The sequence below is a fragment of the Thermobia domestica genome, chromosome 12, assembly GCF_964235325.1.
Source record: "Thermobia domestica chromosome 12, izTheDome1.hap1.1, whole genome shotgun sequence".
In the NCBI taxonomy this organism is placed as follows: Eukaryota; Metazoa; Arthropoda; class Insecta; order Zygentoma; family Lepismatidae; genus Thermobia; species Thermobia domestica.
Window position 1 is genome coordinate 11712081 of NC_137465.1, and position 14592 is coordinate 11726672.

A 14592-nucleotide genomic window follows, 5' to 3' on the forward strand; every position below is an offset into this window, starting at 1 on the left:
TAGATACTAATACAAGTGGTCGAAATCAGGCGCAATGATTCTATATTATATATATATATATAAAATCATACTGGCATTTGTAAAAAAAAAAAAAAAAAAAAAAAAAAAAAAAAAAAAAAAAAAAAAAACACATTGAAAGCGTATTGTTACTTGGTCAATCCATCTAAAGTGGTCCAAAGATGGAGAAAATGTTTGCTCAACCATCTCCGAAAATTATAGAAATTGCAGTGTGATGAACCTTGTGTATCAGAAGATCAACAACACTATTCACGTTGTCGTATGTACAAGTGTTCCTAATGCTGGCTATCTTTGTTGTCGGTGGAGTGCCAATTTTTGCATTTGCAAGCGTTTGTATTATGATCAATGAGCTAGAAAGATGGAACATTTTCCTCTAAACATTCGTCTTTGTTTGGTGTTCGTCTGATACGTAAGTCCTGAGTAACTGTAGTTTTCGTAAACGCTTGTAAATGCAAAAAGTAGCACTCCACCAACAACAAAGATGGTCGCCATTCAGGAACACGTATATACGACAACGTGAATAGTGTTATTGAGCATCTCATACACAAGGTTCATCACACTCCAATTTCTATAATTTTCGGAGATGGTCAAGCAACCACCTCTGGACCACTTCGTATGGATTGACCCCACTGGAAAATTCCATACAAACGCTGAAAAGTGTGGTATGTGAATAGAAGAAAGCATGCTATCTTTTGGTTTTTCATACTGTGACAAAGAAATATCTAGACAGAAGTCTTAAAAAACATAGATTCTGTTTTTATTTAAACTGCCCTTCGAGATTTGTTAATTACAATTTAGATTTAATTGTATAAATAATTAAATAATGAGATTTCAAATACACTGCCAAAAACACAGGAAACACCAAGATGTAATGACGAAAATTTAATGATGCTGGCAACCCCATCGTGAAGCAAACATTATGATTTTTTTTTCATTTATTCATTCATTCATCCACTCTCATTTGTTTATTTATTTATTTATTTATTTATTCTTTCATTTATTTATTTAGTTATTTACTCAATTTATTTATTTACTATTAATTCATTCTCATTTATTTATTTATTTATTTATTTATTTATTTATTTATTCAATCTCTCACTCTCATTCTCTTTGGCATTACGTTTAATAAATAACTGAGTACTCACATCACAACAAGCGTAGACTCTTTGGAATGTTCCAACAGCAACTCTCGCAATCGGAGGTGCCGGTTCGTCTTATCCTTCATGGCTAAGAGTTCTGCTTCAGTCACTAGAACTAAGAATTTGACAAAACGCGTTCATTAGAATTATGATCAATATGATACTGAAAACTCAAATAACTTAAAATAGTAAAACTAAGCACTTTTACGAACAGCTATTATAAAATCTAATAAGTTTAAGAATTGTATTTTTAGAAGCATAATTGGATGCATAGTGGATGTAAAAAGAAGAAAGGTTGATAGAGTTATGACAAGCTATAATACATGTTAGTCAACCCAACACAACGTTGCTAAGTTTTATAGAAGAAAGACGCTTAAGTGAGAAATAGCCAACATTAGTATAAAAGAGCCTTAAAAGAGCCTTTCCCAACCTTTTCCATACCGCGGCCCCCTTTAGAGTCAACAATACATGTGAAGGACCCCTTTGCAATATATATAGTTAGTATTTATATTTCTTTCTTATGTTTCGCACTTGTAACAATAAAAGCTTTGGGAAAGGTGTAGGGAGAAGGAAGAATGTATGTACCATAGAAAATATTCTAGTCAAGGGCTTTAACACACTAAAGAATGCTGAGCAAGAATTTGTCATTCTTCTTCCATTTTTGAGTCTCCTATTGTGTCAAAGAAGATTTTTGTTTGGAGATATTTTGCAAACACGTATATACATCAGTCTCTACACGCTTTTTGGTTCTGTCAGAACAAAAAATCCCGTTGGATTATAATTCGATCTCCGCAAATCGATAATTATAGGCAATTTCTTGTAGATCGAATATCAGTTCTCACGCAAACTGGCTTGCCATTATTAATTCGATCATTTAACTTAAAATGGTGTATTTCTCACCACTGTGTGTGCCTTTCTCCGATTGGCTTGTGGACCCCCGATTGGAAAAGGCTTAAAGTAAGCAAATATTTTCAGAAGTATTTCGTTAGAATTCCGTTATGGAGCTATATTGGTAATAAAGAATGTAATGATCATTCAATTAGAAATCCGTTAGGGGCTCAGTGCCAGCGGATTTATCTCTGGTGCGAGGGATCTCTGGTTAAATTCCAGGCAATGAGAATTTGTGTTGCACAACAACAGAGTTTGTGGGTTTTCTCGGAATCCTCCCAGTTTCCTCCGATATTCTCATTCTCCCAGTTCTTTTATAATAATTCGTCCCAAGTCCAAAAGACATAATCGCGGATGTCAAAAGAAATTTTATTTCATCTTTGGAAATCGGACTTCGACTTTGTATGACAGTTCTAACATTGGATTCACTGTATTTGTTTGATCAAGCCATTTTGAGGAACCAGTCATTATTACAATAAAAATAATAACACATAACAGAAACAGCTGAAGACATCACAGACTCATGCTGTATAATGACTCCCAAGGACTATCTAAAAAGAGACAACAATATTGCAAACAGTATTCACCAGTTTTTGGCACATAATATGTAATCGCCGATACCAAGCCATACTACAAATACCAACCAAGTCCAGTACTTGAAAATTATAAATACAAACTCTATTGGGATCGAGAAATCAGAACAAATTTAACAGTATCTGCAAACAGACCCAACATCATTATTATCAATAAAACTGAACAAGAAGTAACCTTCATAGATGTAGCAGTACAATTCGCTCATAACATACGGAATATTCAGCACGAAAATAAGCAAATATGAAGACCTGGCAGACGAAATCACCAAGTTATGGAAATGTCAGAAAATTACAGTAAGACCAACCATTATCTCAACTACAACAATTGTCCCTAAAAGTATTGTGACACAACTTGAACAGATAAATGCAAAACATTTTTTTTTTTTTTTTTTTTTAAAGAAAAACTTCAAATAATCTGCACTTATCAGAGACTACTGTCAAATTACTACGCTGAAACCGGTTTAAACCGAGATACAATAAATAATAACAATCTTTATTTTAGTGCCGCGAACAGCTTTTGGCAAAAATACAGCACGTGGTACCAGAGCATTATATTGCGATGGAATGATAATAAATAAGAAAATAAGAGTCCTAATATAAAACACAATGTAGATAAAAGTCAGTTAAACAGAAATAATTCCTTGTCAACACAGCGCAGTAAAAATTATCAAGTTCTTCATCTATCTAAAACAACGACAAGTTAAGAACAGCGTTCATAAAATTACATTTCGGATTAACATTTCTAAACGTCATTGGTTAAAAATTATCAGTCAGATCTCATAAAATTTTCACATTGTTTAATACAGTAAGTCTAAAATGAACTTAAAGAATCTGTCAATCTTTTTAAAATTTCACATTTCCATTTCAGAGGAAGTAAAATCGTGCTATTTATTATGTTATGATTGGATACTTTATATCAGTGAATATTGTTTACAAAACATAGGTTTTAAACTTTATCTAGAATTTTTTTGCATGCATACTCTGTCGAAATTTTTTCATCTATTCATAAGATTTTCCAGACCCCAATAATCATTTCAATATTCATAGCTATGTGAAAAGTAGCTCATTTTCATCTTAAAACATAGCAGCCGAATAAAACATTTTTGCACATATTCTATCTTTTTTGTCAAAGTTTTAGAAATGCTGTTCCAAATTACCGAACCAAATTCTAGTTTTGGTCTTACAAGTAATTTGTATAGAAATACATATGTTTTCTCTCTCTGAAATACAGGCCACTGTTTAAAACCTATTACCCTTCTGGCACCTTATACAATACAATTTAAGTGGTAAAAAAACTAACTGACCGTCAAATGTGATACCTAGGTCTTTAATAATGCTTACTTTCTCTATTTGTACACCATTGACCTCATATTTACTGACATAATATTGAGTTTTATTGGTGTATGTCATAAATTTTGTTTTCTTATCATTAATTTTTAGAAAATTGTTTCTACACCACGTGTTTACTCCATTTAAGTCTTGTTGCAGTAAATAATTATCAGACTCATTGTTCACTAATCTGAACAACTTAATATCATTAGTATACAGCAAAATTTTAGAGTATTTGATTTTTTCTGCAAGATCATTTAAAAATAAAGAGAATAAGAGGCGGCCCAAGGGCGACCCTTGCGGTATTCCATTTTTTACATAGCCTACACTAGAATGTACAGGTCCAATTTTAACTTTGTAGTTCTGTTTAACAGATAGCTCTCAAACCAGCGAACTTATAAAGGTGACAAACCAATAATTGATAACTTGTTAATGAGATACTTATGATGACAGAATCAAAAGCTTTTGAAATATCTTGTATATTACATCGATTTGTTACAATTGACTTGCCCTTATAAAAAACATGTTGCGACTCATTTAAGATATTTCTTACATTAAAATGTGTGTGTTTATGTACAATTAGTTCAAATATCTTCGAAAATGCACTGACAAGAGTTATTGGCCTGTAGTTGCTAGCATTCTGTCTATCACCTGATTTATATATCGGAACAACATATACTTGCTTCCACGTTGAAGGATATACACCTGTACGTAATGAAACGTTAAAAATATTTGCCAAACTAGTTGAAAGTTCAGTTGCACAGGCTTTTATTGCATAATAAGGAATATTATCTGGACCTGGAGTAGTGTTCGGTTTAATTAGTTTAATTGCTCCCATTACATCTAATTCAGTAACTGTAGGAATTCCGATTAGGGCACCATTACTAACGATATTCTCAGGCAATACCTCTTGACCTAAGTTTAAGTTAAAAGCTCCATACAATACATTCTTAAATGCTTCAGCAATTTCGACAGTGTCTTGGATTAGCATTCCATTACAATTTATTTGCTTTGGTACTTGTTTACAGTCAAACTTCTTAAAAATGTTCTAAAAATATGAGCTGTTCTTATAAATACTATTTTCTAAGCTTGAATAATAAGATTTCCTTGCTTCAATGTACTTCTTTTTTATATATAATTTTCCTTAGATCTGAATATCTCCGATACCATACGTCATCATTTGTTCTTTTGGCTTTAATAATAATAATAATAATAATAATAATAATAATAAACCAAGTTTAAACCACGAATAAGAGAATTCTAGAAACTTCTCGAACTTTGTTTCTTCTTATATAGTTTCCATGGCACATTTAACAACCTTTTAAATTTTCCAAGGTAACAAAATAATCAGATTTAGTTCGGAATATTAAAAAGTCCATCCCCTGTATATTGAAAGTCCACCAGTGGGAAATATTCTAAAGTTCTAAAGTCATCACTGTGAACAAGGACGTTCATTACAACTGAACGGAGAAATAATTTGATGCATTTGCAAGAAGTAACTGAGTATTACAGGAAACAGATAAATATGCTGAATGCAAGAATATCACTTTAGAGATGGCCTTTCAGAGATAAACTCCTAAAACTTCTACTTTAGTAGCTAATAAATAAATAAATAGAGACATCACAAGTAAACAGACACCTTACAATATAATGAAATGTAATGAGTTGAAGGTCACTAATGGTAGTAATTTGATTATTATCCCACGTATGGATAGTATGAAGATTCCCCAAGATTTCGAAAGAGAAACAATGATGCTGCAACCCAAAATATTCCGAGTTGGATCATTTCCAACGTGGTCAAATAGTGAGTCAATACGACGTCTCTGCAATCCAAGGACAAATATCTCGAAACTTTCAGATTTCACTGTCCGTCATCAATTGGGTTCTTACTCAATTTAAAACACATCAAAAGGAAAATGTGAGTCCACATTCTGGCTAACCAGTCCAGCACAACGCCAGTTGAGAGCTACTAAAAGGTGTGTGGAACAAAATCCCAAGTTCAAGGCTGTAGATGTGGCACAACACCTGAAAGTGAGTCGGATTACAGCTGTGAAATACCTGCATCAACTAAACAATCACGCAAGAGATGTAAACTAAACTCTTGCTTACCACAGCTACTATTGCTAACCAGAAACAGGGGGCAATAAACACAATAAACATGCTGCGGGACAATGTTAACTTTTGGCGCCAGGTAATTTTCTCTGATGAACCTTTATTTTCCTCATTTTCATTTAACGGACGCACATAGGTCTAGAGACAACTTTTTCAAAAATTCCACTTGGACCGGTTACAATCAATTTTAAAACATGGAGGGTTTTTACTGATGATGTGGAGAGCCATTTGGAGCTCTAAATGTTTCGAGTTGCTGGAATGTGCTGGCTCGCTCAACAGCGCTGGATACTTGAAATTTTGCAGATGGGTCTGCTATCGACATTTTCCACTGGGTTGCTTACAAAAACAACTGTTTATGGAAGATGCGTCCCTTGCCATACTACTAAAAACACCTGAACCTGGAAGAGACATAATATCATCCAAAAACTGTCATGAGTCAGTCAGTCCCGGGATATGAACCCAACTAAATATATCCAGGCTATTCTAGATCGTGCCATCAGACGGCATCCCCAAATGCCCGTTTCCAATGGAGAACTTCTACAAGGTTTGCGTGAAGAATGGACAAAAGTTCCCCAGGCCAAAATCATGGAATCCATTAATTCCATGGTCCAATGTGCAAAGATTTTGCTTCATGCTAAAGGTCAATCAAGATATTAACCTATATCCCTTTGTTACTCTTCAAAAAAATGGACAGATATTAATTTATTCATGATAAGTCTCTGCGTATAAATAAGATAAAAATGTAGATACAATTTGTTTCCTCCATATAAAATACATAGAGTTTAAACTAAGGTACTTGTTCCACAGAATTTAATCATTGGTAACAGTTAAAAGTTGGTCCTGTAATTTGTTTAATAGTTCATGTTAAGGCTATATTCATCGTCTATTGACCTCCAGACTGAATTTTACTACGTTCATTCATTACAAACTAACAACAACAACAAGTAATGACAATCTGTAACTATTACTGATATCCTTTAAAGCGGACATGACCCCTATACCAAGCAGGAAGGGTAAGGAGAGAACAGTAAAGCATGCAGTACTGAACTTCGTTTACAGATAATAATTAAAAAGAAGTAAAAATACGTACCTTTATCACTCTCTTTTTCTTCGTCTGACATGGACGTATATTTGAAATCTTCGATTAAACTTTCAAAGAACGTCTTGGTAGCTTCTTTAGGCCGTTTCGTGATATCTGGTATGATTTGAAGGTCAGAGTAATCGATGCGAAACTTTGATAGCATACTGGCCATACTGAAGGAAAGAAGAAATAAATTTACTAAAATTACAAGAAACTATTTTAGATCACGATAGAAAATTACTTGTAAATATTCTGTACGGTAGGAAGGGAGAGAAGCAAGCATTAATGTTTATTTTTTCCATATAATTCACCTAATAAGTAACCAAAGACAAAAATCAAGAGCACATTACGGAAGTTCGTCTTCTATAATAGACCAGGTTTAAAAGTTACTATTCTTTAATGATTCAGTTGAGGTTTTTCTACCTTTTCAGGTTCATAAACAATTAAAATACAAATGCAAAAAAAAAAAAAAAAAAAAAAAAAAAAAAAAAAAAAAAAAAGCTTATCAGTAAATATTAGATACACTACGTAACAAAATATCAGAATTTAGTTTTCTCGGCCTAAAATTGTTAATTCCCAATTAATTGATTACACTGAAATTTTATGAAAAAGACTTGAAGTTCTCTTCAAACTTTGCGTCATCTTGATAGTAAAGTTTTCATACAATGCATATTAATTTTATTCCAGGGATTCACCACCCTTTGCTAAATGAACATATCGACCTATCTGAATTGCCCAGAGGTAGCATGGTAAAGTTCAAATACTCCGGAAGTATTTTGATGTGTATGTAATAATTTACAAAACTAATAAAACAATATTGCAATAAAATACGATGGTTGGGACTGCATATTCTATGACTTTCAAGGTAAAGAGTATATTGGTGGAGAGAAGTACTATGAAAGTTTGAGGTAATGTAAAAGAGTTTGAGTGTTATGCAGGTTTTTAGATTATTTTATACCACCACAACAGAACAACTCAGATCTACTTATATGCAACTATAATAAAACATTGATATTATTTTATTATTGATCTCTATGTACTAGAATACACACACAAAATACAAAACAAAGCAAAGATTTCCAAGATTTTATGGAATGTTATACTAACTAGATAGTGCTTCAAACACCAATATAGATAAGAAATATTTACACTGTGAACATTTTAAAATAGAGGGACATTCAATTGCATAAAATATTTTTACCTCAGTATCCGATTAAAAACTAATAAACGTTAAATGTTTTCGAGATTCTCTGATGCCTTCACACCTAATCCATCACCTGGTTACACCAGACTTCTTACAAATCTTATGTAAGATTACCGATACTGAGGTAAGAATATTGTATTTAATTATTTAGTATTGTTCTATAGTGTTCATAAGTATACATTTAATTATTTACTACTTTATGCAATTGTATATATGTGACTAGCCGTTGGCTAGCTGGGAGCTCCGCCCCCAAGTCCCCGTGTCTGCTCGGCCTACGGCCTCGCATTTCTTATCTATCGGCCTCTGCATCAACAATGAAGTTCGTGAACTTGTTCTTCATATTTCCCGAATCTGCCCATCGTGGGACTTCGTCCCCACACACTTTCTTTGCTCGGTCTACGGCCTCACTTCAACTATCTAGAAGATAAGATTTTGTATCCTAGAAAACGCCCATTTAAATAGCATGGGAATTTCTTCATTCCCTTTAGACCCCTAAAAAATTAAAAATATTCACTTTTGGCAATTTTCCTGTAGGTTAGTCCTAGAAGGCTACAATCATGCCAAATTTCATCATTCTAATCCTGCCGGAAGCGCCTAAACATTTTGGAGTGTAGAAGATGTCCCATATAAATAACATGGGAAAGATTTTTCAGTTCCCCATAAAACCACTCTAAAGTTGGAAATTTTTATTTTCGGTGATTTACTTAGGTAACACTAACGAAAACGTACAAGCATACCGAATTTCAAGTTTTTATTCCAATTCTAAGTACCTAAAACATGAGATTATATGTCTAAAAAAGGCCCATTTAAATAACATAGGGAAATTCTTTATCCCCTCTTTAGACCCTCTAAAATTATAGATATTCACTTTTGGCTATTTTCCTGAGGGTTAGTTCACGAAAGCTACAATCATGTCAAATTTAATCATTGTAGCTTTCGGGAAGTGCGGGAAGTGCTCAATAATTTATGTGAGCTCATGTAGTTTTATATATAGTTGGGATTAATTAATATTGCTGTTGAAATTTCGATTTTGTTTTGTTTCTTCACGATCACGAGACTTACTTTACTTCTATCGTAGATCGAAATTGAAAAAACACGCTGACAGCATTGGTACAGTGTGAAATCTACAGGGTATTTCACTAAGTTTGACGGGAATTAAACCAAACCCTGGAAACTTCGTGTTCGTTGTTACCTACAACCTCGATAAAATGGGACAAAGGATGCACCTGAAAGATGCTGACGTTTATTTTAATTAACTCAGAAGCATGAATACATAGCAAAGAAACAAACCGAACGTTTCCACCAAAAAATGTGAACTTTAAACTCTAGCAAGGAGCGAATTATCGAAACATTGCTTATTGTTGTGGAATGATGAGGTAAGTTGCATTTTAGTCTCACATCTTGGGAAGCCTACTCACTTCCACACACTTGTGTTCATTGATTTGCTGATCGTGATTTAAGTTCCTTTCCAGCCCTGAGAGAGGTCCTACTTAAAGGAAATACGTACTAATGCTACGAGACCTTTTCCAGGGCTTAGTAGTGGGTGTGGTTACTAGTGGTTAAGCGCTCACCTCTAGCGTGAGAGGACCCTGCTTTGATCCAAGGCCATGTAAGTGTGGTGGAGGACAGCATTGTGTCTGGGTTTTCTCGGAGTCTCTCGTTTCCCCCACATTCTCATTCCACCAATTCTACAATCGTTCACTTTCATTAAATCATCAGTTTCCTTAGTCTTCAGGGCATAATCGTAAGACGTAAAACAAAGATTTCATATAAAAGAACGAACATCGTTACGTGTGTAGTGCGTCAAGGATTATTACTCTCCTATAGATTTCATAAACTCTACTATTTGCTTATTCATGTACTACTACTAATAACTTCTTGAACAGCTTAATTGATATTTCTTCTTACTTTCTTCTTATTTTCAATAAAAACTTTAGCACTTAAGGTCAAAATTTGGTAAAGCTATAAATTTTAAAATTATTATTATAATTATTATAATTATTATTATTATTATTATTATTATTATTATTATTATTATTATTATTATTATTATTATTATTATTTACTTTTCTAAAAAAAAAAGGAAAACTGTATACAGAGCTTCCATAAATAACTAATAATTTCTAACAAGAAGAATACTTTTTTATTAAAACTAAAATAAAAGTTTCAACAATTTAACGTTGTTTTCGTCAGATACTCAAAAGATCCCAGAGATTTTCAGAGTGATAAAGGATAGAGAACTTCCATCTTCCATGTTGAAACAGTAATGAATGAATGAATGAATGAATGGGGGATTAATGGGGACGTCAGCATCGAGGCTATATCTCCCCGTCACGATGAACGTAGTTGCTCAGAACTAAAATTGAAAGAACAAGCTAAAACGAATAGAGCTCAATGAACAAAAGTGCTGCTAAATGTTAAGAAAAAGCAAAAGTAGAGAATAAAAGAATAAATAAGATATCCATATATAATAACAGTGAAGTAAGTGAATCTTGACTGAAGTCTGCTGAATTGAATGCTGTGGAAATTTCGGTGCAGTGACAGTATGTGGAAGATCTTTACTATTTGCTGTAATTTATGATTTAGTCCTATTGCTTGTCTAACCTAATTTTATCCAGGTTTAATTTTGGATTCTTAGTCCTGATAAAAAATGATATGCATACTTGTCTTTCAATAAGCGACGACGTTTTGTGCAAAATGTTGATTTGTTTAACAAAATGCTTGGATTCACTTCGGTGTTTTGATAGTTCTGAAACCAGCTGAATATTGTTCTTAGAACTGGTAAGATGTTCTTTTATTCTACTTTGTTTCCCTTCATCACACCTAAGTAGGTTTGTTCGTAGATATAATCTCGTAATTTACAGAGTTTATTTTCGCTTCTATGTAATAAGTTCTGTTCTCTGTTAATTATTATTTATTAATTTATTGGTGATTTGAAGGTCTTCATAAGATCATATTACTCTGTAATTTTCTCGCATTCTGGCCAAACCTGGAACGAGACACATTTTTCTGCTTCTTTTGTTTTCAGTTTCATTTTTATGGTTTTGAATCTTTTGTCTTTTTTTTTTCTCTAAATACTATTTAGACCTTTACTTTTCTATTTATCTAATAAGGTGTTTCTGTGAAGATAAACTACCCATGATCTAAGTAAAAACTTTGTTCTTCAACTATAAGGGGAAAAAAAAAACCTGAAAAAGGCTTCAGTGATTAAGAGGCGCCGAAATAATCGTCCCACAAAATTAGGAAAATATGCGAGAGGTATGTTCTTCATATTCTTTTATTGTTCACAGAAACAATTGAAAGAAAAAAACTACTATTTTGTGTGTTCTTAAATAAACTGCTAGGAAATAACCGCATATTATCCAGGAACAAAATATTTACTACACAGTATTTTTGTTAACGGTAAATTAATTTGCGCCATTTTGGTACTTATAAAACATCTTTAAGAAGGTGTATTCTTATTCTTCTTCTTCTTCTGCTTCTTCTTATTATTAAAGTATTCTGCCTTTTGGGTTTTTCTTTTCTTCTTAATTTTCAGTTTGGACCTGGAAATGTTTTTTTCCATATTTCTCCATGTTCATCTTCCTTTTTTAACTCCCAATATTTTCTTTTAGTTTTCAAATCATCGATTACTTGTGTTCTTCCTATTAATCGCTTTCCTTCCATCCTTCCTTCTATGGCGGTATGGAAAAGACAAGTTCTTCGCAAGATGTGTCCAATTCAATTGACCTTCCTACCAATGATGGTAGCTGGAAGCGTCCTCTTCTCTCCTATCAGTTTTAAAATAGGTTTGTTATTCTTTTTGTCCACTTTATCATCTTCATCTTCCTCCAACATCACATTTCGAAGTTCTCTAAATATTTCTTCTCTATCTTTCGTAATGCCCAAGTCTCTGAACCATAAAGTCCAATGCTCGATATATATAGCACTTGAGCAATTTATTCTTTCCTCCAATATTAAGCCTGCTAGTTAAGAGTGATATTTTCTTGTTGAATGCTTCTTTGGCTATGGCAATTCTCGACGTGATCTCTTTGCTGAAGTAAGAGTTTTTCGTCAAAATACTTCTTAGATATTTCAAATGATCAACCTCTTCAGGTACTCTTTGTTGGGTGCATTTCCACGAGATATGAAGATTATATATACATATATTATAAATATATAAAAAAATATATATAATTCCAGCAAATCGAAAATCTACGAAAGCTTACATATGTTTGGAGCCTTCTAGGCCATACAGTACGTCAAATTGCTTGCCATTTAACACTAATACAAAATAAACCATATTGAACAATATTGTCATTTTATCAAAAGAATTAACTTTGGTTGTGAAATTTTCACGATCTGACATAAGATTCCTTTCGGCTTACCTTCTTTGTTCCGTGTCCAGTTCGTCTTTTTTGTTAGCCAATGCAAACACGCGTAGTTTACAACCAGCCCAGTTTCGTCTTGTGCTTATGATATATGGTAACAGCAACGTTAATCCTTCAGAAAAAAAAAAAAAAAAAACAATAAGTATTATTACTACACAAGATCTAAATTCAATCTCAACAATAGCTAGCAAATATAAAAAGTAATACTACTTAGAGCATCCTTTACCACTATTACACTACGCAGGTAGTTTTTAAGTTAAGCGTAATATCTGTGATTAACGTCTAACAATTTAAAAGTGAAAACTCTACTTAACTTTTTATTATTATTATTATTATTTTGTTAAAATGTACGAATGAAAAACTTGAACGCTATTAAGGAGATGTACACATCGTACATTAGACATGGGTACTGTTTCTAGTTTTTTGCGTTCTTCAGATACAGCCCTGAAAGTTGAATATTTCAAATGGTGAAAGCTGGTACCCCGCCTCCTGCTACTCCCAAGTAATTTTACATTAATTAATTAATATATATGGAAATTATTCTTTAACGTATGTTTTCTTGCAGCATACATTAACACAAATTTGGAGGACGTGACTATTGATTTGATTTATTTTCTTTTTAATTTTATTTATTTCAGGTTTCATATGTATAGCTACAGGCTTTTTACTTGCTACGCTTCAAAACAATTCAATAGTTTTACATCTGCTAAAATCAACCGCAAAAATTAAGTTCCATTGTGACAACGCACAGTGGGACGAAAGCACTAAATTCTTGGCAAAAAGTTGAAATGCGCAATATGAAGCAGAAAATTGTAAGGAAACCAATTCGTTCAGTTGTGCAGTGGCTACAATAATGTATTCAATATGTAAAAGAAAGATTTGAACACAAAATAAATTTACAAACAAACAAAAATACAGTTTTTAGGTGGAATGCACTATATGAATATGTCTCTGAAAGTGTAAAAGAAAATCCGTGGACAAATGTGTGTGTTATTTCGGCATTGTTTAATTAAAAATATAAAGTTTACTCGCACATCACAAAAGGGAATATTCCTTATATTCACACCTAGATTATATTAAATTATATAATTGGCATAAATTTGCGCGTGGGTAATATGCTTTGATTTGGCAATTTACAATTGGCTTACATTCTTGCGCGTGAACGGAAAAAGTGTAATTATACAGTTCACAACTGAAGAATAATAAAATTATAGAAAATTTCTTGCTGCTCAAAATTATTTTAAAGTTGTGGAAGATTAGTTATGACAATGATGATGCAAGGATGCTTCAATACATAAAAATTATCTTATCACAAGTTCTCTATATGAATAGATTATAAGATATATTAAACACATTCGGCCTTACGCAGAGTCGTTCTGACACGTGATTACTGCCATACTAAAGAGTTCGACTAACATGTTTCCTGCAGTAGTCACGCCTTTAGTATGACGCTAATCATACGTCAAAACGACTCTGCATAGGGCCCATTATGATTTACACGCATTGGTAATCTGTTCAGTTGTTTCATATCTTGCACTGGGCTCATTTTAGGGCTTTGATTGGAACACTCTGAGCTGGAGAGAGCGGAGGATCATTACAGTTGATTCCAATATCACTTCTGTGCACGCATCACAAAAAACAAAACACTGAATTGATCAACACCATTTTTAATATGGTGCTACCTTATAGTTCGTAGATTGTTTAGCAAATAATGGCGTTTTAAAACGTCGCCACCATTAATCAAATATGGTTTATTAGAATTTATTTCTGCGGGTGAATGCCCGAGAAGTACAACTAGATGTTGGGAATAAAATGGGGTCTGGGGGGCGAAGTTCTCAACGAGGTATGGGAGCAAAAT

The 14592-nt window shown here is 33.0% G+C and overlaps 2 protein-coding genes across 6 annotated transcripts in view; one reads left to right on the forward strand and one right to left on the reverse strand.

Annotated features, from left to right (window-relative positions):
• Positions 1–14121, forward strand: part of LOC145666341 (uncharacterized) — a 32003-nt gene extending 17882 nt beyond the window's left edge. For all 3 annotated transcript variants that reach the window (XR_014127720.1, XR_014127721.1, XM_081733468.1), the window contains exon 3: positions 13373–14121. The gene's annotated coding sequence lies outside the window, so the exon portion shown is untranslated. The remainder of the gene's footprint in view (positions 1–13372) is intronic.
• Ncc69 (sodium chloride cotransporter 69) overlaps positions 1–14592 on the reverse strand; it is a 268620-nt gene that overhangs the window by 7813 nt on the left and 246215 nt on the right. For all 3 annotated transcript variants that reach the window (XM_081733467.1, XM_081733465.1, XM_081733466.1), the window contains 3 exons: positions 12732–12846; positions 7170–7333; positions 1164–1272 (listed from right to left, as the gene is read on the reverse strand). In XM_081733467.1, coding sequence (XP_081589593.1) covers positions 1164–1272; positions 7170–7333; positions 12732–12846 — 388 coding nt within the window. The remainder of the gene's footprint in view (positions 1–1163; positions 1273–7169; positions 7334–12731; positions 12847–14592) is intronic.